We start from the raw sequence: 25,299 nt of genomic DNA, 5'->3' as shown, positions 1-25,299 counted from the left end.
TGTAGTGTGTGTAATGTTTTATTTGTTAAAAATATATAATTATGATAAAAACATAATTTCAAAATAATATTAGCCCGATGCACTCCTTCAATATATAAACTATAACTGTGCAAAATTTCATTCACCTACGTTTCCCCATTTTATAGATTATATAGATATTGTATAGATTTTAATGCGTCACTCTACAATAGCTCTACTTTCTGCGTGAAAATAAATAATCGATTTTGTAGCTGAAATAAAACACCTTTTTTAAATTATTTCTCGTCTAGGAGAAACTAAAAACTGATGCATGATGCGTGTCTTTAATCGTGACAACTTGATACGTCACGTGACACAAGCAGACACAAGCTCTACAAATTAAAAGTGCTATAAAGATTTCGGCATAATGATTACGCTTAACTTTATGACTCCCAAATAACCATGATTAAAGATAATTTATCTCCTTGATGTCGCGCTAAGAAATTACCTTTCCAAACTTTAGTTTGTATTTTACCGCCAAAGTGTGCGCGCGTTGACAGTGGCGCGAAATTGTATTTTTTTTTATTTTCCCATCACGAAGTACAAGGTTTTGTCCTACGTGATTGAAATTCGAAAAATGATCACGTCAATTCATTGCCGCTATTCAAGGGTCTGATTGACCTGCGGAAAAACATGATTAACAAAAATGTTATGTTTCAAAATTATATTAGTGCACGTTACTTTTTGTCTGTTTTTCAATTCGACATGTGCCGATAGAGAGGATGAAGGATACCCCAGTGGATTTATGTCAGTATGTATGTAGACTATGCTTAATTGTAAGTTAAAAAAAATATTGTGTATCGTAATTTGAAAAAAAAATCGGCTAAGTGCGAGTCGGGCTCGCGCACAAAGGTTCCGTACCGATACAGAGCAAAAATAGGCTAAAAATTGTGTTTTTTGTATGTGACCCCCCTTAAATATTTATTTACACAATTTTAATATTATTATTTTATATTAAAGTACACATATAACAAAAGAGTGTGTGAAAAATTCAAGTGCCTACCTCTTGCCATTATTTATAATAGAGCGAAAAAGGCCGAAAAAATCACGTTTATATTTATAAGCATATGCTACCAACAACTAAGATTTTGCACCGAGGTATACTTGGTATACCGTGGTTCGGAAGGTGCTGAGAGAACTCCTGATTCTTTAAAGATACAAATTTGGGAGTTTCAGCGTTGTTAGTATTAGAAATTACGAACTACTGGAGCAATTTTTATAGCAATATTCGGCACAGATATAGAGTAGACCAAGTGAAGGGAGTAGGGACATAAGCTATTTTTTATGGGAAAATGTATCGTTTCCGTAAAATTCCTAATTTACGCGGGCGAAGCCGCGCGGGACATCTAGTTATTAAAAAAATATTGAATGGGATGGGCATGAAGGGAGCATGCGTCGGCATAAATGGGCCAGTTCGACATTAAAAATACTACGGACCATGCGAAAATCAGGCGTAAAATTTTACTCGCATCTTGTAGTGAGCAGTAGTAACTCTATCTAGCAGATTAAGTTAATGTAAAATTACTTATTAGTCTTAGTTAGGCTAGATTGTATTATTATAAAATACTTATACAGGTAGTTTATGTAAAAAAAAAAAAAAACTTGTAGTGAGAGATGAAATACGGTCTTGAAACATGGATATATATTAAACATCAGGCTAATAACGGTTCCTCTTTTGTCAGTAATTTATTAATTTTATAAAAATATCGCAAAATTTATACTTAATAAGTCAGTTTCCCAATTCAACCTTTTAAATAATCGGCGAATATCTAGATTCTAGGCCACTGCCGAACTAATCTAGCCGCAAGCCTTCTGGCCTTGGTACTACCTTCACTTGTAGCCTAAAACGAGGGACTTAATTTAGGATACTTCGTTATACAACGTAACTAATAACTATAACCAAATAATTGCTACAGAAGTATTTAAATTAACCATATTAGACTGTAGAAAAAATAAAATGGAAGTCAAGAAGAAGCAAAGCCACATTACAAAATGTTACATCCTCGCAGTGATGGCGAAATTGTTATTTATAACTTCCAGGTTCGGCGAAAACTTAAATTCTATCTGATTACTTGTTCGTGACATTAAAGCTCCTAAGCAGATGAACAGATCGATGTAATTTTTAAAGCTAGCGTAAATCGAGAACAAGCAATCATTTACTGTTAAGTTTAATTTTCAATTATTCTGTTTTGTTATTCAGTTCTTAAGCAATTGAACTTTTTTTCTAACTCATTAGGGTCCAGATAGTGAAGACTTCATAAGAAAAAACCAATTAGGTCGATGGCCACTGACCGATGTGATTAACGTCTCGCAAAGATGTCAGTGACATTTAACAGCAACTCCTTGGATGCTAAAACCTACTGGCTTTTGCAGCAACCCACACTTTTTACTCGTGAAGTAGTTTGGTGTCAATTGACAGTGCTTATCATAGGTATATCGTACATCTTTTAGCAATCTACATTCACGTCCAGTGTCCACTATCTCACATTTTGTAGCGACCTACTGCACTCACACTAATAAGATCGAAGATTATGTAACATCCACTGGCTCACATCTTTCAGCCAGGCGCGGTCGCAGCCTGAAGTTTTAGAGGGGGTCACACAAAAAAAAATTATCGCTGTTATGGGATAAACTAGAAATTTCCTTTTTATTATTTGGCAAGATTTTGAGATTTTTCAATTTGACCTTAGATTTTGGGGGGGGTCATGTCCCCTGTGACGCCCCCTTCGGACCGCGCTTTGCTTGCAGCAACCCACACTCTCTCGAGATTTAACAAGTCGCTAGTGTTATTTTACCTGGTGTCCATTGGTCATTAAGATCTTGTTATATAGTACATATTACCTTAATTTACTATGACAAAAGTGCTAGGATCACAATATGTTGCAGCAACCGACACTAACGTGATACGTTGGTGTCCACTGGGTAGTTAGATCTTGCAACTGCTACGTTTCTCACGGACTTTCGTCAGCCCCGTGATTATCGGGTAGATTATCCGGTGGCTACGTGCTCCGTAATTACTGATGATGTTGACAAACACGTATTATTGTTATTATGTCGTAATAACAACAAAGTTAGCGTGGCCAACGTAGCCGACCCACGTTATTTAAACGGTTAAAGTATGATATTTGGAACGTATGGAAGATTTAACTCCTGCGTGATTTTCCATTCTTAATGACCTGCATGATTTGTTAAGCCGTAATTTAAACATTCTAACAAAACAATTGTGTATTACTGGACCGATTTTTATGCAATTTGACGCACATGTAGATTGTAGAGACTACGGGGAAGGAAATTTGGCTACTTTTTTTGCGCGAAAATGTACAGTTCCCGCAAAATTCCTTATTTAGTCAGACGGAGCACACCGAAAGTTTAGTTTATAACTAAACTTTCGGTGTGCTCCGTACAAATCCTTTAATTTCCATCATCATCTTATCCAAAACGCATGTATTTTTACGTTGGTTTTGCAGAGCCCAAGTTTCTGCTATTCACGTTGACTAAATAAAAGACAAAAATATAATATGACGGTTTCAGTTCTGACTTCTGACCAAGCAGTTTCATATAACCTTTTTCATATTTTTTGTTATCGTTTTCACTATTCAACGCTTCCGTGGTCTAATGGTTTAGAGCGTGGCTCTTGACTCGGAGGTCGTAGGTTCGATTGCCGCGTTGGAAAGAAGTTATTTTCAAGTTTGGTTAGGACAATGCAGGCTGATCACCTGATTGTCTGATAAGTAAGATGAACCATGCATCCGATGCATCCGACGCAATGTTAAAAGTCGGTCCTGCGCCTGATCTCTCGCCGGTCGTGTCGGTCTTCCTTCCCACTGGGTCTTGAGCATAAAAGTAATAGAGAGTGCTATTGTGTGCTGTGCACACACTTGAGCACTATAAAAATAATTTCAATGAAACCGGCCACCGTCACCGAAATAGGTGTGGGAGTTATTATAGAGTAATATTGCCGCTACATAGCTTTGACAATGCTTAGGGCCTGTTTCACCACTTCCTGATAAGTGCCGGATAGGCTATCCACCACTTAACTTGACAGATAGAGTATGGAGAATATGTCAAACAAATTGTGGATAGCCTATTCGGCACTTTATGAGGCAGTGGTGAAACAGGCCCTCTAGCTCCTTTTTTACGTTTCAGGTCCCGGGTCTACCTTCCCCGCGGCCATCCCGCGCAGCCAGCTCCGTTACCTGTACTTCGTGGTGCAGGGGCAGGGTCGCTCCCGCGCCAGGTACTCCTACTGGACCGCCGGGGAGATAGCCTCGGATCCCAGGATAGATTTTACAAGGTAACCTCTTGCCCAAGTTTAAGGGTTGATTCAGACCGCAACGCGACGCGTAGATGCATTTCTAAATTTGTATGGATTTGACAGATTTCAATTGCGTCAGACGTCATGCGAATCTGTCAAATCCATACTAATTTAGAAATGCATCTACGCGTCACGTTGCGTTCTGAATTGACCGGCTGCGTTTCCACTAGAGATGTGTTGCGAGGAATGTGTTTTGAAGATCCAATAGAATCGCTGCGCTGAGCGAGGTCACGTCAATGAAGCGATTCTATTGGTTCTCAAAAACACATTCCTCGCAATTCTTCTTCAATCGCATTCTTTTGCTGAAATGTGGTATGGAGATATGTACTTTGAGTCTGGGGAATTGACATAAGATACTTTTTACGCGGTGGCTCGAAGAATTGAGCTGAAGTATGGTACGAGAAATAGTTGACGGTATCACGACAATCAATTTGGTGCACGACGTAATTGCAACCACCCACTAGTTTAAAATTGATGGTTTTCAGGCGGACGGTGGTGGTGGCCATCGGGTACCTGGACAGCACCAACTTCCCCATCTCCGCGCTGTTCGCCAACCAGTACGAGGAGCTGGGCTACAATGTCATCCTCGTCGACAATCAGCGGTTCGCCACAGTGCTCTACTACCTGTAAGTTGCCTTAAATAGCTTCTCTATGCGTCGAGCTATGTTGCAAGAAATGGATTCGAGAGCTAAAGTATTCTAAGGGAATGTTTTACCACTTCCTGGTAAGTGCCGGATCGGCTATCCACAACTTATCTGACAGATGGAGTATGGAGTTTGTGTCAGATAAGTTGTGTATAGCCTATCCGGCACTTATTAGGAAGTGATGCAACAGGCACTAAGCGTCGAACAGCGAACTATGTTGCGAGAATTTCGAGAGCTTTATAGTATCCTTATTCTTTCTTTGATTGAAAAGCTGTATCACTCGAGATCCTGAAAGTCGAGGAGTATCTGTCTAAACACACTAGGCCGAAGTTACGCGGCGGAAATTCCGCATGATTACGCCTGCAATGTATTTTAAATTACCGATGACACACTATTCCGTCGCGTTCCGTCCGTATATTGTATGCGTTTGACATTGCGGACGTAATCATGCTGAATTTCCGCCGCGTAACTTCGGCCTATAGTGTGTTTAGACACTAACAGCGAAGGCCCTATAAGAATTAGAACACGAGCGGGCGTAAATAATGTAGCAACATAAGTGTTACAAGTTTACGTTCACAGTCCTTCATTTCTGAAAGTAGACTTTCAGAAAATGATTTTGCGGTTCTTATAAAATACACCTAAACTTAGCTGACAGTTATGACAGCTAGTACCTAAGCTGTTAAACACAACAGAAGACCCATGTTAAACAGACTTTCGAAATACGTCATTGACATCTAACTTCGTATATTTATAATGTTATACTCTACGAATAATAAAAACTAGTTATACTGTAATAGTTTTAGAGCTACATGTTCTATTACATAAAAATAATTTTTGAACTGTGTTATAATGATGAACACATGCATTTCCAGAGCTGCGCGTCTCATGCGTCCGGTTGGCAAACACGTGGCTGAGGTGCTGGTGGAGCTGACGAGGTCCGGCCTGGACCCGGGCAAGCTGGAGCTCGTCGGCTTCAGCCTCGGCGGTCAGACCATCAGCTACATCGCCAAGAACTATCGCCAGATGACCGGCCGCAACGTCTCCCGGCTGATCGCGTTGGAGCCGGCCGGCCCCTGCTTTCGGACCCTCGGACCCGGTGATCGACTGGACGCGTCCGACGCGGACTTCGTCCAAGTGATCCACACCAACATCGACGGCTACGGGATGCCGACGAGGATGGGCCACGTGGACATCTACGTCAACGGCGGGGAGTACCAGCCGGGGGACCTCACGATCCTGCCCTGCACCTCCACCTGCAGCCACTTCAGGGTGCTGTGGTTGTGGGTCTCTGCTCTCAAACATCCCAACAAGTTTTTGGCGTTGCGGTGTAATAGTATTCAAGACGCGAGGGACTCCCAGTGCTACGGGGAGCCTCAGGTGGTCAATTTGATGGGGAATAAGGTGGAGGTTAAAATACACGGCGTGTTCTATCTGGCGACCACACATACGTACCCGTTTTATTTGGGAAAGAAGGGTCTGAAGCAGGAGTACGTTTGGTGGAGGAGAATCGACGCTGGGAACGACACGGTGGTTTATACCTGAAGCGGTAGGGGGGAGATAATAAGGATATTACCGATTCAGAAGACGAACGAGAAAATTTCGCTAACAGACTGCTTTTAGGTTACGGAGATGGGTATATGAGTGTTAATTTTGTAAATATTGTAAAATAAAAAGTTTCATATCGAGCGTTGGATCAATGTCTTTATACCAGTCCACAACATTGTATCACGCATCTAGCTGATATTATGACAATAACAATAAGAACAGGGCCAATAAAATACAAGTAACTTTATGCAGTATCGTTTATTATAATTTCGTTAGCTTATTAATAACGTAAATTAGATTATTCGACATCAGACGAGGGCGTAGTAGGCGTCTTCTAAAATATGGCAGTTGTTATCATCTGCAGCCATTAGAAAGTATCCGCCCTCCCCCCATTCTTCTCCCCAGGAGTTTTTGATGATCCAGTACGGTGTCCCGTCGAGGTCACCGTAGCCCACGATTGTGATTGCGTGATTAAGACGTCCCTTATTGCTGAAAAAGAATAAAAAAAGTTTATTTCTATCTCGTAGAAGTAAAAGTAGGGGTAATAAAATTTAGAAAATCTGCCGAAAAGAAATACTGCAAAGAATTGACGTGGGAGAGCCATGCTTCGGCACGAATGGGCCGGCTCGACCGGAGAAATACCACGTCCTCACAGAAAACCGGCGTGAAACAGCGCTTCCGCTGTGTTTCGCCGAGTGAGTGAGTTTACCGGAGGCCCAATCCCCTACCCTTTTTCTTTCCCTACCCTCCCCTATTTCCTTCCGTACCCTCCCCTATTCCCTTCCGTACCCTCCCCTATTACCCCTTAAAAGGCCGGCAACGCACCTGCAGCTCTTCTGATGCTGCGAGTGTCCATGGGCGACGGAAGTTGCTTTCCATCAGGTGACCCATTTGCTCGTTTGCCCCCTTATTTCATAAAAAAAAATAAAAAAATACTACTACTAGGAAGACATAACGTACCTACATTGTTTCCCCCTCTACTATATTACCACTATCTGTGGTATGTGGACCTTCTTCTAAACTTCTTCAATATCTAGTTTAAGAGCATAATAAATTGATAAAATCAATCAAATTATTACTAGACCTTTGTGATGACACTGAAAATATCCAGTAATTGTTTAGATATCTCACCATGCAGGGTTGTTGTAGACGCCGCTATAGTAGTACTTGAGATCGTTCATGGCGTTGATGGTGCCGGCTACCGGTCCGTAGAGGTACAGCGTGGCCTTCATCGCAGTTGGACTCATGGAAGGGATTTTCGCGTAACCCTTTATACTTGTCACTTCGGAGACGTTGTCGTAGTTGCAGGTGCCGTCCTTAAATAAAAAATACTTGTGGAACGAAGAAAGAGTAGGAAAAGAAAGAGTAGGTGTGATCCTGACAAAATATGATCACAGATCACAATTGAACCTGACGAGCAAATAGCAAATAATCGCGTATCCAAAAAGTATCATGCCTTTCCTGTTATCAACACGGTGAATGAGACAGATACATAATATAATAATTATGTATCTACACCAGATCTTTTATCGAATTGTAGATAGGTACATATTATACACACTTACCTCCGAAAGATACACTCCATATTCCTTTTCGGTGGGTATTCCGTACTTGTGGACATATTCAAACGACTTGTCAAGATAGCTTCCGTCACAGCCGTCATTACCCTCACTGAGAAAAAAGACACTTGATGTAAGTATTGCAAGTTGCAACTTTGGTTGCAATGCTTGAATTTAATTCTTTGAATTAGGTTTACTAAGTTTACTAAATCATAAAGAGAGATGAACTTGGGCGCTACATGGATTCTGAACTAGAAGATTGACAGAAATACTGTCATGATACTTACGACCATCCGCAGTCGACTAGAGACTGTTCGCTGAGGTCCAAGAGTCGGCCGCCATTTGATCTAGCGACAGCACCCTCGACAGCGGCTACTGTGGAGAAGGCCCAGCACGATCCACAATCGCCTTGACCTGGAACGGCAGACATGGAACCTTTTCACAAAGGATTTTTCTTTTTTGGAACTATTTTTGCTTGGGAGCATTAAGTAATGCTTTCATGTGAATTTTATTGAAACGAGCATACTTTTAATTTCGCTAATAATGCCTTCCATCCGCAAGTCATAGCTGTCTGGTATCTCGTCAGCCATCTCCTCGAGCTGCTGGGCGGTGAGGGGGAAGGGGTGTGTGCCGGCAGCAGCAGGGCTCCCGGGGCGGGTGGCGGTGAGGTGCACCAGCTCCGAGGGCAGGCGGTCGGAGAACCTGTTCAGCCCCAGCCTGTAGCTCAGGTTCCTGCTGTTGTGCTCCGTCACCAGTCTGTAGATTATTCATAGAGGATTGACAGGGTATTTCCAAGTTTCCTTGCCCATATGTATGTACGCGACAAGGTACAAAGGGTTTGTTGGTTTCAACTGGATAATAGTAATAATTTGTGTTTGATTAAGATAGATACAGAGCGGATCTTGGAACCACTGGATTCCAAAGCCGGATCTGCTTATATTTAAGGTATAAGCATGTTCAGCGACCTATATCCGGAAGTGAACTCTTTTCAATACAGTCCGGATTCCAGAATGAAGCGCCCGCTGTTGTGTCAATGTAAATTAGTGCTTGTAAATATATTATTTTATGAGACGCCTACAATATTATTTTATGTAGAAAATATATAATGAAAGCCGGTATTATTAAAAAACTTACTTCCAATTCTTTTTAAACATCAGCGCTCTTAACTCTTCTTCTTCCTCATCATCATATTCTTTGCTGTGGTGTGTCTTATACCTAACGAGTAAAAAAAAGTTTTAAAATTTAAAATTTACTGTTCATACACATATTATAATATAATATGTGTATGTATAGCGAATTTTAAATTTTTAAATTATATAGAAAATTTTATAATAGGCGTAGTAAAAGGTGTACCTATATACAAAATATATTTTTAGTTTTGAGCTGGTTTCTTAACTTCATTTTGTGTGTACATAAATTGTAAAGCAAAATAAAATAAATAAAATAAGTTATAGACTCCTCATTTTTACCTTCGGAATGCTTCCTCAATATCTGATGGTACATCCGCATGTAAGTATTTCAGTTTGGTCGTTATTTCTTTGCTTTCTAAGTAGTCCCAGTCACAGATTTCTTTTTCTAATCAAATAATAAGAAATGTAAATTGGCAAGAATTTATTATAGACTTAATCATTTATATATACTGTAAATACAGTCGGTCCTAGAAAATGACCTTGAGGAACTCCATAGCATACAGTCAATGCTCAAAATACTACTACTTTTTACGACTACTCATATGCTATAATCTAAATATTATGTATATTAACTTGTGTAATTGTGTTTATCTCTCTATCTACAAAGTATTTTTATCTATATTCAATACCTTTTTCATAAGTGAGATCCGTCTCATTTGGCAGTTGGAAGTCGTAGTACCGGGTGATGCTATGGCTGTTGACTTCACCGTTATACAGGGATACCTCCCTTTCCTCGTATCTGTTATAAGTATTTTTTACTTTTTGTAAAGCCTTTACTTTACTTGCCCACATATCGGCCTTACAAAAAGTAAAAAATATTAGCCGGTAGTGGTAACAAGACTCCTTAAAAGACGGCCTTCATGATTCATCATGTTTTTGACGCATCCTTAAACGCTTTATCGTAATGTGTGTGCCCCACATTATTACACAGTAACGCAGCAGTGACTCTACATAAGCGCGGTAACATAATATGGCGGTTTTCTTATTAGTAAATTGTTTGATACGTATTAGTGTAGGTAGTTCTTCTTTATCATCTTCTAGATGTGAAAATCTCCGGCCGATTTGGAAATTTAAGGACTTGTACATTTGGAAATTTAATATGAGAACGGATTACTTAATTTTATTATTATCGTCTCTTCGTGAAACATTTTAAAATCTCATCTCTCATTATAAAAACTTAGGCAATGACAATTCTTTTTTAGTATTCAGATTTGGGATTAAGTATTATGTATTTACGATGAAAACTTACGCTACAGGTATATCATATTCTGATCCTCTTATAACCAGCAGTTTTGCCTCCTGCATCAAGCTTTGGCCGAATAGTTTTGTATACTTCCACACATCTACTTGCTTGTTGTCGTAAGTAGCATTTCCTAAAACGGAAATTGTATTTTATACTAGAGTATAACGTTATATACTTTATATAAGTAAGCAAAGAAATATTGATATCAATTTGTACCTGAGCGTACAAATTTTTTGGATGGCAGGAAATTTTCTAGCTCTCCTTCAATCGGCATTGGCGTACATGATGTTTGGCTGACTAGATCGCTCTCAGATTTTGGATGGATCTAATAGTTGTGAGAGAAGATTAGCATGTATCAGTGATAGGTTTATTGATAATAAATAAAAAAAAAAAGATAAAATTTTAGTAACCACGTAAAGTGATAAGTGACTTATCAGTAGAAATTCAGTGTGTATTTAAATATTAGTGAATTATGTACTAATAAAGACAACGCGGAGAAATAAATTGATATTGATATAAGGGAATCTTATGCTGAACTTAATACAGGGGATATAGAAGCTCTAACCCCAAGAGATAATACTTTATATGAAAAAGAATATACTAACTGTAAACAAAACTTCCCTGTCGCCGTAGTAGTACCGCTTGACCGTGCCTCCGTACGTGTCTTTACGAGACCTGTTGTTTTTAGCACTGTACCTAAGGGGACAAACAATGGGTTCTTATATTAAAGTCGATAAAGATTAGTCGAGAATTCAGAGGAATAGTGTTCCTACAAATTCCTGAGTAATATTCGCTGACAGCAATATATTTTCTGTTTCAATCTCTTTTGCCCCGTGTATTATTTCCTCTATGATCTCTTTTGAGATTGAAACATTCATTCTGACAGCAATCTGTTTTTTCTGTGTACGTTCTATATAGTGAAGTAGTACATTACGCACCAGGGCAGGAAAATAAGAAATGTCTCAGCGGGGCTAAAATGGTCGCTTTGAAGAATCATGATATGAATCATAATATGATTCATTCTTCTAAAATCGCAAAATGCAACTCTGCTTGCAATCATTTATCGTTTTTCAAGACGACTTAGTATCATTCTGTCTACTCTGACTTAGTCCATATTTACACCCATTTATATATGTAGGTCATATTATAACTAGGTACACATTGTAACAAATGCTAACATTATTATTATTATTTATGTATTTTTGTACTGATTTGACATTTTAGTCTACTAGAATCAAAAACCGCAATCCATACTAATCCATACTAATATTATAAATGCGAAAGTATCTCTGTCTGTCTGTCTGTCTGTCTGTCTGTCTCGCTTTCACGCCAAAACTACTGAACCGATTGCAATGAAATTTTGTACACAGTTATTCTAGAGTCTGAGAAAGGACATAGGCTACATTTTGATGTGGGAAAATATCTTATTTCCATGAAAATATCGATGAAAATGAATTCGCATTGCGCGTGGCCAGTGCTCATCCCGGGGGTCCTGGGTTCGAGTCCCGCAGGCGGAACAAAAATTTTTCAATGTTCCTGGGTCTTGGATGTGTATTAAAATAAAATTTCAAAAATCTTAAATATATTTTATGTATAATATTATAAAAAATCCAGAAATATATCGATGCAATGAACATTTTAGTTCTAATACGATTCAACAGATGGCGTTTTATATTTTTTACTTCATTGTAACATAGAACTAATCATACTTATTAGTTTATATGTTTTTGTTTATAGTTTGTAATACGTTAGAATATTATGTTTAATAATATTATCACTTGGTATAATAATAATCAATCTATCTTATCTTATAGAACTCCTACTGCATTTCTAATATATGTGACAAGTTGACAACAGAAGGCGCTGTAAAATAAAGGAGTTCAAGTGTACCGTGTTGGCCTATATTCCATCCAGAAAATATTGACGTGGTAGAGCCATGCTTCGGCACGAATGGGCCGGCTCGACCGGAGAAATACCACGTCCTCACAGAAAACCGGCGTGAAACAGCGCTTGCGCTGTGTTTCGCCGAGTGAGTGAGTTTACCGGAGGCCCAATCCCCTACCCTATTTCCTTCCCTACCCTCCCCTATTCCCTTCCCTTCCAATCCCTACCCTCCCCTTACCTACCTACCTTTCCTCCAGGTGACCCGTTTGCTCGTTTACCCCCTTATTTCATAAAAAAAAGAAAAAAATATATATCAATGCAATCAACATTTTAATTCTAATACTTATATGAAAACAGATGGCGTTTTATTTTTTACTTAAATATATTTTATGTATAATAATATAAAAAATCCAGAAATATATTGATGCAATGAACATTTTAGTTCTAATACGATTCAACAGATGGCGTTTTATTTTTTACTTCATTGTAACATAGAACTAATCATACTTATTAGTTACTAGCTGTTGCCCGCGACTTCGTCCGCGTGGACTTCAGTTTATAAAGCGCGATTTATATTAAACTTTATATTTTATGCCAAATTTTAAAGCTTATTTAGCTCCCCAATTACACAACTTTACCCATAAACTATTTATCATTGATAGGTTTAAGGTTACGTCACTGCACAGATAAAGTATTGAGTTATTTAATACCGTAGAATAGATATAACAATCGAAAAAAATCGAAACTTAATTGTAAGATGATACTACCTCTTATAGAAAGACTTTTGAGCAAGCGTCAGCGATGTAGAAGACGCACGGCGCCATCTATTATGAATTTTTGGAACTAACTTAATTTGAACAAATTTACGCATTTTCACCGCCTGACAATCCCTTTTTCCAGTAAAAAAGTAGCCTATGTCCTTTCTCAGGCTTTAGACTATCTGTATACAAAATTTTATTACAATCGGTTCGGTAGTTTTGGCGTTTGGCGTGAAAGCGAGACTGACAGGCAGACAGACAGACAGACAGAGATACTTTCGCATTTATAATATTAGTATAGATTATGTGCACACTGCACAGCTGTTTTTGAGTATTTTAATTAATAAAGGGCCGCGCTACACCGGAATGGCAGCGGCGAGGCGAGCACTTTCAGCGCTGCCATTCCGGTGTAGCGCGGCCCTAAGAGGGGTACCACTTACCAGGGTTTTTAAAAGTTTTTAAATTTGACACAAATTTTGTTGACACCGCGCGCTATAAACTAAAGTCCACGCGGACGAAGTCGCGGGCAACAGCTAGTGTCCAATAAAATCATTATTGGACATTGCGGTTTTTGATTCTAGTAGACTCATTTCTCAGTTTGACAGTTTTGATAACTCATTTGCTGAATTGATTGAGAGGAATTGCTAAATGTGACCATTTTAGCCCCGCAGATCATAATATGTAATTGACGACTGACGTCGATGAATTTGACGACCTCTGTGGCTCAGTGGGTGGGCTGTCGGTAGCTCAAGCCGGGGGTCGTGGGTTCGAATCCCGCCGACGGAACAAAAAGTTTTCAAAGTCCCTGGGTCGTGGGTGTGTATTAAATATGTGTATCATATAATTAAAATCTTAAATATATGTATAGTATAAAAGTATTAAATATATTTCCGTTGTCTGGTAAACACACGTCCTTTAGGTACTTAGCACGGGGCCAGACTGACGTGGTGTGAAGCGTCCATAGATATTATTATTATTAAATATTATTATTGTTAAACAAACATGCGATCTGAGGCTTTCTTATTTACTGCCCATGGTGCGTATACTATTTTTTTCCTCATAAAGTTGGCGTTTTCCGCCCAGAGGTGAGAAAAATATAGTTCTCTCGAATGATTTTATGAAGAAAATATGTTTCTCTATAACTTGAAGCTCTACACTATAAATTCTAGTGGCACCAATACCATATCTCAAAGGGTCTGACGATCTCGTAGTCAATGTTGGTATCGTCTCCCTTGAAGTGGTACTCGGTGGGCAGGCGCAGGGTGGCCTGCTGGTCGATCGCGTAGATGTTTTCTGTTGACAAGGATACAGTTAAGCATAAAAAATATATAGCAAGTCTTTTGACTAAGATCGGAGAAATATCTTTATACGTGGCAGAGCCATGCTTCGGCACGAATGGGCCGGTTCGACCGGAGAAATACCACGTTCTGACAGAAAACCGGCGTGTTTCGCCGAGTGAGTGAGTTTACCGGAGGCCCAATCCCCTACCCTATTCCCGTCCCTACCCTCCCCTATTATCCTATTCCCTCTTAAAAGGCCGGCAACGCACCTGCAGCTCTTCTGATGCTGCGAGTGTCCATGGGCGACGGAAGTTGCTTTCCATCAGGTGACCCGCGGGGCTAAAATGGTCGCTTTGGAGAATCATATAATTAATCATAATATGATTAATTTTTAAACTCCACTTTGCGTGCAATTCATATAGTGATTCACTTAGATTAATTATTGGTCCCGCGAGCGGCGACCAATCATTAGCCGAAGCAAATCACTATATGAATTGCACGCAAAGTGAAGTTTAATAAATATGAATCATATTTTGATTCAATATATGTTTCTCCAAAGCGACCATTTTAGCCCCGCCGTTTGCTCGTTTGCCCCCTTATTACATAAAAAAATAAATACAAAAAAAAAAACAGATGTGGTGGCAAAGATGGCACAGAAATTGCATTATAGCATAGCAACAATTCATTTCCGAGATAAAACGTATACTTAATAAGAATTATACCTCCGGCTGAGAGGTTTCCACGTGAAGACGTATCGGTATTAGTAATTACTAATTAAACAGATAAATAGACAGACAGATAAACAAATACACTTTCCTATCTATATTACGAGTTGGATTGTGTTATGTTGACGAGAAAGAAGTAATGTTGGATCTTCATAGTCCATGTATAGAAGGTCCAGACATGGACATCTTTACTTTTACCATCCTTACTAATATAGAAAGTTTGCTACATTTTTTTATTATTCAAGTATTTTTACAGCAGTTATTTAAAAGTTTGCATTAAAAATTTAGTATTGACGTACCTAACACAAAAGCTGTGCAGAGTTTAAAGCACACAAGCGCCAAAGCTATAACTGCCATCGTCACGATTGTGTCAGTAATAGCTGAACTTCGCTATATATAGCTCACTATGAGCTTAGGGTTGGTGCAAATGTTAGGTCTGTTTCACAACCGTAAAAAAATTACCAAACTGGAAAACCGACATAATAGGTACTTATAAATTCGACAGGTTTGTCCCTTTTAGCTCTATATCAAGTGATAGAAATAAAACATACAGTTTTATGCTGAAAATACTGTAAAACGTGTATGGATTCATTTGCTATTCGGTGTTTTTATGTTAAGTGTAATGTGTACTAGCCTTAACCCTAAAATTATTTTGTTTTGCACTGGTAAATCTTTTGATAAAATTAATGATGAAAAACATTAAAAATTGTTAATAATTATTATTATCGATACATCGTTAGCAACGTTTCCATGGAACAAATATTATCTGGTGTAATTGGTTCGAATTATTGAAATGTAGTAATAAAAAATCCGATTTTCTTGATGTCCAACTTTTTTATTTATTCTGTCTTATACAAAGCTTATGGCAAGTAGGTGGAATAGTGAAATGACGGAACTAAGCTATTTAGGATGGTACTCATAATTTCTAGGCGACGAAGATGATACGGCCCCTGTCATTATTCAAGTCAAGCTATAGCACTAGAAAAATTAACGACATTAAGCCCAGCCTAAAGATAATTTGGTAATTTCTTTTTTAACCTATTTTTGGGGGGGTTTTTATTTGGTAAAGTTACATGCTGTGACGATTCTTAGTGGAGTGGTATTGACGACTGCTTGTAATGCAGAAGCAGTGTTTAAGATTGTACCTAAGCTTAATTTGTAGTTGCACCAAGGAAAGTCTAGTTTAATTTTATCGTAAAAAATCAAGGCCAATGCTAATTGATAATTAAAACGCTGCCCTTCATAATAATTAATTTTATTAAAACTATGATGATAATGTAGCAGATTGATATAATAATTGTTAACTATATAACTCTAATTATATTACAATTTTTATTGTAACTATGTGATATCAGACGTGGAGTATATAACGCGAAGCCCAGAGTAAAGCGTCGGTAACACCATCATGGCGGTCAAATTTCTGGTCGTCCTGTGCTTCCGCCTCCTCAGCCTCTCCTCAGCTTTTGTATTAGGTAATTCTTTGACTTCATTTCGCTTAAGCTTTTTGAGGTTTAACCATAAGGATGAGACTAACTGAATCTAAATCATCACAGCAAAAAAGTAAAATTAAGCAATTGTGAAAATGTTTAATGATCGGCACATCGACAGAATTTAATAGATCAGTTTCAAAACCATGCATAACATGAATGCCTGAAAATATTTAAGGACTCCTGGAAAGTGCATCTTCTGCAGACGTGGCTTAACTACATAATTTAATAGTACATAATATATTATGTGTTCTGATTGCTGGACTTCTGGCGTCCGATTCAACAGCGCTGTAAAATATTTTTTATGGTATGTTTGGTCGAGTGGCCACTTTTCCCAAAGTACGCTGATGTAGAAACAATCAGTTCACAAGCCCCTTTATAATAATTATCTCATAATTGTTTGAATTCTTGTCAACAGAAAACAATATCTCTGAGGATTACGATCAGCAGACCAGCCTACGCCTGCCCACCGAGTACCACTTCAAGGGGGACGTCATTAGTACGGACCTCGGGATCATCAGGCCCTTCGAAATATGGTAAAAATGAACCAGTAATTTTTTCCAAACAGTACCAAGTTAATTGCATATTTTTCTGTGGACAAGGTCTGGTGGTCACACCCTATTCTCAGCTCTGTTTTGATGACAGAGACACCTTGACCACTTGAGTAAACAGGGACAGTTAATATTGGATAAGTATAGACTTAGAGAGGGTTGGCATAGCTAAGGCGGGAATATTTGGGCAATTCTAGCATCGTTATATTGAATATCGTCACCAGGTACAGTGAGCGACACAACCGTTCTCGCAGGGACACGTACGGCGGCATGGTGAGGCGGTACTACTACGGTGACTGTCAGGCTATATACACGGTGAGATGTTATCAATAAGATTTAATGTAATTCAGAAAATGAGTCTCTGAATTGATAATTAGTAATTGAAAATAACAAGATACTTAATTAAAAATAAAAACGTAACTGCAGCTCTTATAATGTTGCGAGTGTCCATGGGCGACGATAGTTGCTTTTCTGATAAAAAATATTAAACCTGATGGTGACCCGTTTGATCAATTGCCCACTTATATTTTTATATAAAATAATAAAAAATATCAGCTTATATAAAAGAAGATTGGCAAAGAAGTAAATATATGAAGCGAAGTAACTATTCTGTAGAATTAATCTCCTAAACTCGAGCATAATAATAAAATATTAGTTCTTTTCTTGTAGATTCATCCAGAAGCAACGAGTGAACTAGTCAGCCGAACGATGTGTACGGCTAATAAGAACAATGAAAAACCTAGAAATTTCCTTCCACCATATTCATCAGACAAATTTAAACACTCAGGTAAACTAGATACTAACAGTAACGGTTTTAATTAATATTTTAGCTAATTATATACACCTCTAAATAAGTAACGAATAGTCATAATAATATAAGAATTTATTATATAAAATGACAATGATGCAGTACATCTTTTTTCAACGATTGATATTCAAACTCTTATCAGGTAAAACGATGTATGACGACAAACTTGTGGATTTATGGACGTATTCTGCGGCTTTGGAAAAAGATCATCAGTCGGTGACGCAGCTCCTGGTGATGAAGGAGAACGAACTTCAGTTGAATGTCTGAGGGTTTTTACCTATTTTAATTAGTTATAGCTACAATCACAACAATCTTCTTAGCAACACTTCTCTTTCTTACTTTATTCAAATCAGTGACTCTCTTTTTTATTATTTTCTTACTTACTATCTACTACCTGAAATTTTTTACATTAGTTGTACTGTGCCTAAAGTTTTGCCGTTGGTTGATTTTACCAAATTAATTTATTTCCGCGCAATGATCTTATCAACCCCATCATGATTACTAAACTTAATTTTACGAAGATTTTGACATATTCCATACATTTTCTGACAAACTTCACTAAATTAAAGTTATTCATAATGTCTCTGAGTGCAGTTGGACAATATCTGTTCATTTTGCGTTTCTGTCCGTCAGATGGGAAGAGACAGAGCTGAGCTTGCGGAACGGCATGGTGGTGAGACACCTCATCACCCGCTATTACGACTACAACGAACCCAGTCTTGATGACATCACTTTGAAACACGGTCGGTTATCATCAAAAAGTTTGGAAAATAAATGAGTCTCGGATCGGAGAATCGGCTTATAAACCGAGAAGGGTCTTTAGGAAATTTGAAGTCATGCCGCCCAGTAAAGTATCATTTTGCAGACTTGCATAAAAAGATCAGACACTCATGCCTCGATTATTGTGTCATCCAAGTGCCATAAAATAACGTAGGTCAATTAGAAATGCCGTTTGTAAAAACATAAATCTCATCAATTTTTTGTTTCCGAACTTTTTCGTAACAGTTGGCGACTGCCACTTGACTTAGATGCCTAAAAAAATTAAAAATAAAATATTTTTTTTGTAATTGCAATGTTTGGTTATTTTGCTAGCTCAAAAACATTGTGCCTGGGACGAGGCATCGTCGCCATACAACGCGCATCCAGGTCTTCCCTCCGATGTTGCAGAGGCTTTTCAAAGGTAGAGAAAATAACTAATACTAAAAACCAGCTTCAAAAATGACATGATAATGTTGACCAAACTGTTCAACTTTTTTTAAATTGTTTTAGATACAAGAATCAACACAACAAAAAATATCGTGATGATGAGGAGGAGTTAAGAGCACTAATCTTTCAGAGGAATTGGAGGTACACATTGAAGTTGTTTATAAATCTTGTATATCTTGTCAAATCTATATATTAATACGTGAGAGAAAAACTTTGTAACCCTTTTTACGAAAAATGGGGAAACGTAGGTGCATGGAATTTCTCACAGTTATAGTTTGTACAGTGACGAGTGCATCGAGCTAATATTATTTTAAAATGATGCTTTTATCATATATATTTTTAACAAATAAAACGTTACACACACAATGACACTACTACTAGGAAAAATGACAGATTTTTGAGTGACAAGCCTATACATACGAATTATACTCTTTTATTTATGGTTGAAGTCTGTTGACAACGAGTTGACAAATTGAAAATGGATTATTGTTTTTTTTAATTTAATTTTAGATACTATTAGACAATGCTTAAACGGCCAGTCTGAGATCAGCTGAGTCCCAGAGACAAGAATTGAACTTTTATTGAGATTACTAGTGAAAGTAGCCGTGGTAGTAGTGCAGTAGTTTAATATTTCGTATTATCACAATTCCATACACCCGGGGGATTTTGCAGTGGATAACATCGATAACATTCTGTAGACTGGTAACGGAGCACAACAGCAGGAAACTGAGCTACAGGCTGGGGCTGAACAGGTTCTCCGACCGCCTGCCCTCGGAGCTGGCGCACCTCACCGCCACCCGCCCCGGGAGCCCTGCTGCTGCCGGCACACACACCTTCCCCCTCACCGCCCAACAGCTCGAGGAGATGGTCCTCCGACTGCCGAAGAACTACGATATGAGGGTCGAGGGACTCATCAGCACTGTTAAAGGTAAAGCTGATAATGATGAACGGTCAAATGATGGTGATGAGCCACATCATAATCTGGCAGAGACGAGCTTGAAACTTCACATTCTGCTTATGGATGTTAGGTCACGGCACGGCATTAACAGTAGATGGTTTGAAAACTCTATGAATGCCAGAAATAAGATTTTCTGTTGTATCTCCCTTCTTTCTCTAGAACTCTTAAATTGCAAATAAAATATGTGTGTTTTAACTTATTTCAACAGGTAGGACTTAATCTGATTGTAACAATCAATGGCCTTTGCCTTCCTCAACGATTAAAACTTTTCTTTTATATCTGTCATCATTATTTTATAGACCAAGGTGATTGTGGCTCGTGCTATGCGTTTGCGACGGTAGCGGCTGTAGAGGGGGCCTTCGCCAAGAAGAATGCCTCTTGGAATTTGGACCTCAGCGAGCAGTCTCTGGTGGACTGCAGTTGGTCGTAAGTGATGTAGCTTAAGCCTGCATAAGTTACATTACAGCAAGGTTTTCGCAAGCTGCGAATGAAAATTGTATGAAAATTAAGCACCTAAAGTTCGAAACAATTTTTCACGGCAAGCGTTACCATTGACGAAAACTTTGTTGAGGCTTAAAGGCGCTAAATAAGTGGCACTACAGCAAACTTCACAAACTTCATGATTATTGCGACATTTTACGAATTTTTTTTGTGGAGTACTTTTCTTACTCCTGAATGATGATCATTTGGGGTCAGATCGCTCTGCAACGCGAGGCGTCAACGCGATGTAATATAATGTGAGCCATTTAAATTTGTAAAAAACTTCATGTAGGCGGTTATAAAAAGCATATACGCATAAAGCATATACGGTGAACTTACTCTTAGGTTATGTTGAAGTATATTATTGGCATACGGTGACATTAAAGTTGTTGTTAGTAAAAACGAACATCAATGTTTTAGGGAGAAAAACCACGGCTGCAACGGCGGGTTCCTCGACGCCGCCTTCGACCACGTCCAGCGGCACGGAGTCCCCACCGACATGCAGTATGGCATTTATCTGGCAGAGGTACGTTTATGTTGCCTTAAGTAGATCATTAATCGTACTTTTTTTGTTTTTATGAAATAAGGGGGCAAACGAGGTCACCTGATGGAAAGCAACTACCGTCGCTAATGGACACTCGCAACCTCACAAGAGGTGCAGATGCGTTGCCGGCCTTTTAAGAGGGAATACGCTCTCTTCTTGAAGGTTTGCAGGTCGTATAGGTCCGGAAATACTGCTGGTGACAGTTTGTTCTAGAGTTTTACAGTGCGCGGCAGAAAGTTACGCGAAAAACGGAAGACTGCCTTCAGACTGCCATCATGATGATCAAGGTGATGAGGATGGTATATTATCTTGTCAAAAGTTTTCGTTGCCTAACTCCTCTGAAACATTTCGACCGATGTTGATGAAATTTTGTGTGCTTATCGTACAGTTCAGCGAACTGATTTTCACACCCCAAAACATGAATGTTATACTACACCAAACGACCTATTCGGAATCACGAAATCGAAGTTTGTCTAAAAGTCGGAGGTTCTGCCTGCCTAGTATACGCCAACGAGATATCTCACTCTCGAGATAATTAAAAACTACTCGTCTCGTAATGTCAAAAATCTCGACATTATCTCGACAAAACTCTATAAAAATGTGTAACTTCGATGATAGATCTACGCGAGAAAAATATTTGTCATGCTAGGGTCAATAGAGATGAAGATACAAACCATCAAACATCGAGAAAGCATGTAGAGTGAGATATCTCGTTGGCGTATGCTAGGCAGGCATGAAGACAACTTTTTGCTCGGTTCTTCCTTTCAGATTCAAAGGCATTGTTCCACAACGTTTACAATAGCAAAACAGCGTTAGCCGGATCAGCTAAATTATTATAACTTGTGAGCTATTCACGTCATCTTATACTCATGTTTCTTTATACTTTAGGAGGGTGTATGCAAGTACAACAGTGTCACCAAAGTAACAAGAATCAAGAGCTTCACTCGTGTGCTCGGTGGGTCTCTCGCGATGAAAGCCGTTCTGTACAACTACGGACCCGTAGCCTCCAGCATCAACGCCATGGACGAGCTCAAGCACTACGAAAATGGCATCTACTACAACCCGGACTGGTAAGATGCCAAAAAAAATGTGGTACAAATACTTCTCATAAAAATTAATTCGCAAGACTGTCCTTCTTGTTTGGCTATGATGAATAATTATTATTGCCACCATGTTGATCTTGGGCAATTAAACACGAATATTATGTCCCTTTATACTTTGGTAGGTAATTGTCTTCAAAAACTGGTGTCATACATTGCGATGTTGAGAGGCGATGAGATACGATGTATTTTTAAACGAGCTATTTTTAACTTCATTTACCGTAGGAGAACATACTGTATAATATTAAATAGGCAGATTTGTGCTGTCGAACTGCCTATAAAAATTATTGGCTCATTAAATGCATCGCATGGCTTATGTTATGTTGCAAAATCTGACCTTAACTTGTATTTTCAGCAACAAAAACGGTACGAACCACGCAGTGACGGTGGTGGGTTACGGCGAGAGTGACGGTACACCGTACTGGATCATCAAGAACTCGTGGGGCGAGGACTGGGGGCAGGCCGGCTACATGTTCCTCTCGGCTGAAAATAACAACTGTCACTTACTCGACGAGGCTTACTTCGCTGGTCTCTGAGGAGACGGTTGATAAAATAGAATGGTCAACAATAAAGCGAAGTGTATAATCAATTATTTTGTGTTTTTTGTTAATCTATTTTACATACACCTTATGTTAAGTGGGCGACTAACTCTAAAGTGTCGATTTTATAATTCATTTTTATACTTGAAAAATAAGCCCCGAATTGTTTCATTTTCTAAAATTAGATACTACATTATCTTTGATTATATACTACACTGTGTAGTATATTTGAGAAGTATATGAGAGAAGGACGATGTTTGATTTTTGGGGTTAGACTTAAATTCTCATTTTATGTTGCGGTCTTTATTGCTAAACTCGGAAATGGGTGGATCGATTTTGTTCAAATGTTGTGTGCTCTACGGCTACGAATGAGAATCGATTTAAATCTATTTTTTATTCCCGAAATAGCATAGTAGCAGACCAAACAGCGCTCAATATGAGTCGCGCCATCGAAGTATGTCTGAAAGTTGGAGGTTCTTACAGGAGTCTTATATTTACACCATCTGAACTCTGGAGTAACGACTCTACTTGTTCGGTAGATACATTCCCACAAGTTAGAGGCTAAATTACGTTTGCCAAATTAGCTAATGTGACCTAACAACTGAAACAACAACAACCAACAAACTAACAAATGAAATTGAAACGATTATTACGATAGTCACAGAATAAATTCAATTGAATCAGGGGCGCGAAATTGTTATATTATTTCAGGCAATGTAAAACGTAACTAAAAAGTAAGAACAAAATTTTTCACTCGCATCGATTGAGTGTTAACTGGTAAGATATTAAAACATTTAAAAATATTATTTTCTAACATTTCAATTACTTAACACTTAACATTGTGAACGACTACATCTATATCCATACTAATAATATAAATGCGAAACTGTGTCTGTCTGTCTTGTCTTGTCTGTTACCTCTTCACGCCCAAACCACACAACCGATTTTGCTGAAATTTGGTATGTAGTTACTTTGAGTCCCGGGAAAGGACTTTTTACTTTTTATACCGAAAAAATGTACGGTATCCGCGCTAAAAAAGAATTTTGGCGCGACGGAGTTGCGGGCGTCATCTCCAGTATTCCCTTTTGTAAGGGTGGTGGAAATAAACAACTTTATCATATATTTTAACGTTTAATCGCTTACTAAAATTATTAAAAAAAATATCTACATACAACACCTCGTTTACAGATCTGTAGAATGTTTTTTTTTCTTTAAGGCTTGTGTCGAGACCCACAATGCCAGTCATCTGTAGAATGTTGTTGAAGTGTATACTGTTGTTGGGTCTGTTGTGTGTGGCGTCGGGCCACGTGCCGAACCCGCCGCCCCCCACGGAGGCCTACCCTGAAGTGGTGAGCGTGAAGTGCGACGATTCCAACGACTGGTGCGGCAGCGTCCAGAAGATCACCGCCAGCCTGCTGGTGCCTATTAGAGGATAGGAATTATAATCGAGTGAAAAAATCACGTTGTCTTATTAATGAAATAGATGTCGCCCGCAAACGATGTTGCGCCAAAACCCGTTTATCGCGCGGGAACCGCATATTTTTCCAGGCAGAGTCGGATCGTACTCACAATACCGTAGTTCGAAACCGTTCTTCGTCTATATTCTGACCTCATAATCAAATTGATTAGTACTCAATTTTTGGTTATTTCCAGCATCGATTTAATTTAAATCAGAGACGTGAAATTACATTTAGTCAGCTGATATAAAATATAACTAGACGATGTAGACATTTGCTCAATTTCGGTAAGCGTAGTTCCGAGTTCGTGCTTGTTTTGGTTTTATACCGGTGATTTTATTTTTGACAATTTGACTTGCTCTACATTTTTGAGCTTTTCTATGTTCCGTAGGCGATAGGACTACTCCTATCTTTTTGCATTTTTAAGGGTGAAGCCAAACGAGCGAAATTTTGTGAGTCGCAGAATTTCTGCCGCGTAAATATCTTTTCATACAAATCATGACTCACAAAATTACGCTCGTGTGAATCAAAGAGGACTTTTGTTTGAAACTGAATGCAGCAGAATTTCTGCCAGCCGAAATTCTGCGACTCACAACTCATAAATTACGCTCGTCTGGCTTGATCTTAAAGAAGGAACTTTCCTTTTGGATTATGCTTTAATAATGCTTGAAAATTATTTGAACATCTCTTAACCCATTCATGACCACCGTGCCAATTTGGGAACACTTTGTTTTTAATTGTTTATGAAAAAAATATTGACATTAGGTGAAAAAATTTTACATAACAATAAACTTGAAAGTGTTGTCGTTACGTATAAAATTAAATAGTCTCGTTAAATATTGTACATTTATAGCAATATTTGGCTAAAATATGCTTTCGAATGACACGTCGAGGTAGTTACCTGTTTGTGATTATTACATTTTACACGTTAAGTATATCATCGTAAATAGACATTATTCTTCAAATACAATAAATAATGTATCCTATAAGCACATAACAAGTTTTTTT

General features: G+C 38.5%; 3 protein-coding genes across 3 annotated transcripts; 2 read left to right on the top strand and 1 right to left on the bottom strand.

Moving 5' to 3' along the window:
* Positions 1 to 346: 346 nt before the first annotated feature.
* Positions 347 to 6,670, top strand: LOC121732552 (lipase member H-A-like). The gene is made up of 4 exons (XM_042122476.1): positions 347 to 773; positions 4,165 to 4,312; positions 4,819 to 4,959; positions 5,850 to 6,670. Exons 1-4 carry the CDS (start codon positions 665 to 667, stop codon positions 6,517 to 6,519), a joined length of 1,068 nt encoding a protein of 355 aa, XP_041978410.1. The 5' UTR covers positions 347 to 664; the 3' UTR covers positions 6,520 to 6,670.
* Positions 6,671 to 6,765: 95 nt separating this feature from the next.
* On the bottom strand, positions 6,766 to 15,518 carry LOC121732541 (cathepsin K-like). Its single transcript, XM_042122467.1, has 13 exons — positions 15,461 to 15,518; positions 14,338 to 14,449; positions 11,120 to 11,210; positions 10,731 to 10,839; positions 10,521 to 10,644; positions 9,901 to 10,010; positions 9,551 to 9,656; positions 9,216 to 9,296; positions 8,608 to 8,837; positions 8,369 to 8,495; positions 8,088 to 8,193; positions 7,654 to 7,838; positions 6,766 to 7,011 (listed from the first exon to the last, which is right to left on the bottom strand). Exons 1-13 carry the CDS (start codon positions 15,516 to 15,518, stop codon positions 6,831 to 6,833), a joined length of 1,620 nt encoding a protein of 539 aa, XP_041978401.1. The 3' UTR covers positions 6,766 to 6,830.
* A 1,007-nt stretch (positions 15,519 to 16,525) lies between these two features.
* Positions 16,526 to 22,831, top strand: LOC121730302 (cathepsin K-like). Its single transcript, XM_042119290.1, has 12 exons — positions 16,526 to 16,633; positions 17,067 to 17,184; positions 17,424 to 17,514; positions 17,869 to 17,986; positions 18,150 to 18,261; positions 18,641 to 18,750; positions 19,100 to 19,187; positions 19,912 to 20,141; positions 20,471 to 20,597; positions 21,072 to 21,177; positions 22,084 to 22,265; positions 22,651 to 22,831. Exons 1-12 carry the CDS (start codon positions 16,567 to 16,569, stop codon positions 22,829 to 22,831), a joined length of 1,530 nt encoding a protein of 509 aa, XP_041975224.1. The 5' UTR covers positions 16,526 to 16,566.
* The last annotated feature ends 2,468 nt before the right edge of the window (positions 22,832 to 25,299 follow it).

The sequence above is a fragment of the Aricia agestis genome, chromosome 1 (assembly GCF_905147365.1).
Source record: "Aricia agestis chromosome 1, ilAriAges1.1, whole genome shotgun sequence".
In the NCBI taxonomy this organism is placed as follows: Eukaryota; Metazoa; Arthropoda; class Insecta; order Lepidoptera; family Lycaenidae; genus Aricia; species Aricia agestis.
This window is presented reverse-complemented; position numbering and strand designations above follow the sequence as displayed.

Bases quoted from the DNA above. Each gene is read 5' to 3' on its own strand.
- LOC121732552 (XM_042122476.1), top strand. From the start codon at position 665: ATGTTATGTTTCAAAATTATATTAGTGCACGTTACTTTTTGTCTGTTT. The intron at 774-4,164 runs GTATGTAGACTA...TTTACGTTTCAG, and splicing joins CAGTGGATTTATGTCAGTAT to GTCCCGGGTCTACCTTCCCC. The intron at 4,313-4,818 runs GTAACCTCTTGC...GATGGTTTTCAG, and splicing joins CCCAGGATAGATTTTACAAG to GCGGACGGTGGTGGTGGCCA.
- LOC121732541 (XM_042122467.1), bottom strand. From the start codon at position 15,518: ATGGCAGTTATAGCTTTGGCGCTTGTGTGCTTTAAACTCTGCACAGCT. The intron at 8,496-8,607 runs GTATGCTCGTTT...CTGCCGTTCCAG, and splicing joins CATTATTAGCGAAATTAAAA to GTCAAGGCGATTGTGGATCG. The intron at 8,194-8,368 runs GTAAGTATCATG...CTTTTTTCTCAG, and splicing joins CTAGTCGACTGCGGATGGTC to TGAGGGTAATGACGGCTGTG.
- LOC121730302 (XM_042119290.1), top strand. From the start codon at position 16,567: ATGGCGGTCAAATTTCTGGTCGTCCTGTGCTTCCGCCTCCTCAGCCTC. The intron at 17,185-17,423 runs GTAAAAATGAAC...TATCGTCACCAG, and splicing joins ATCAGGCCCTTCGAAATATG to GTACAGTGAGCGACACAACC. The intron at 21,178-22,083 runs GTACGTTTATGT...TTTATACTTTAG, and splicing joins ATGGCATTTATCTGGCAGAG to GAGGGTGTATGCAAGTACAA.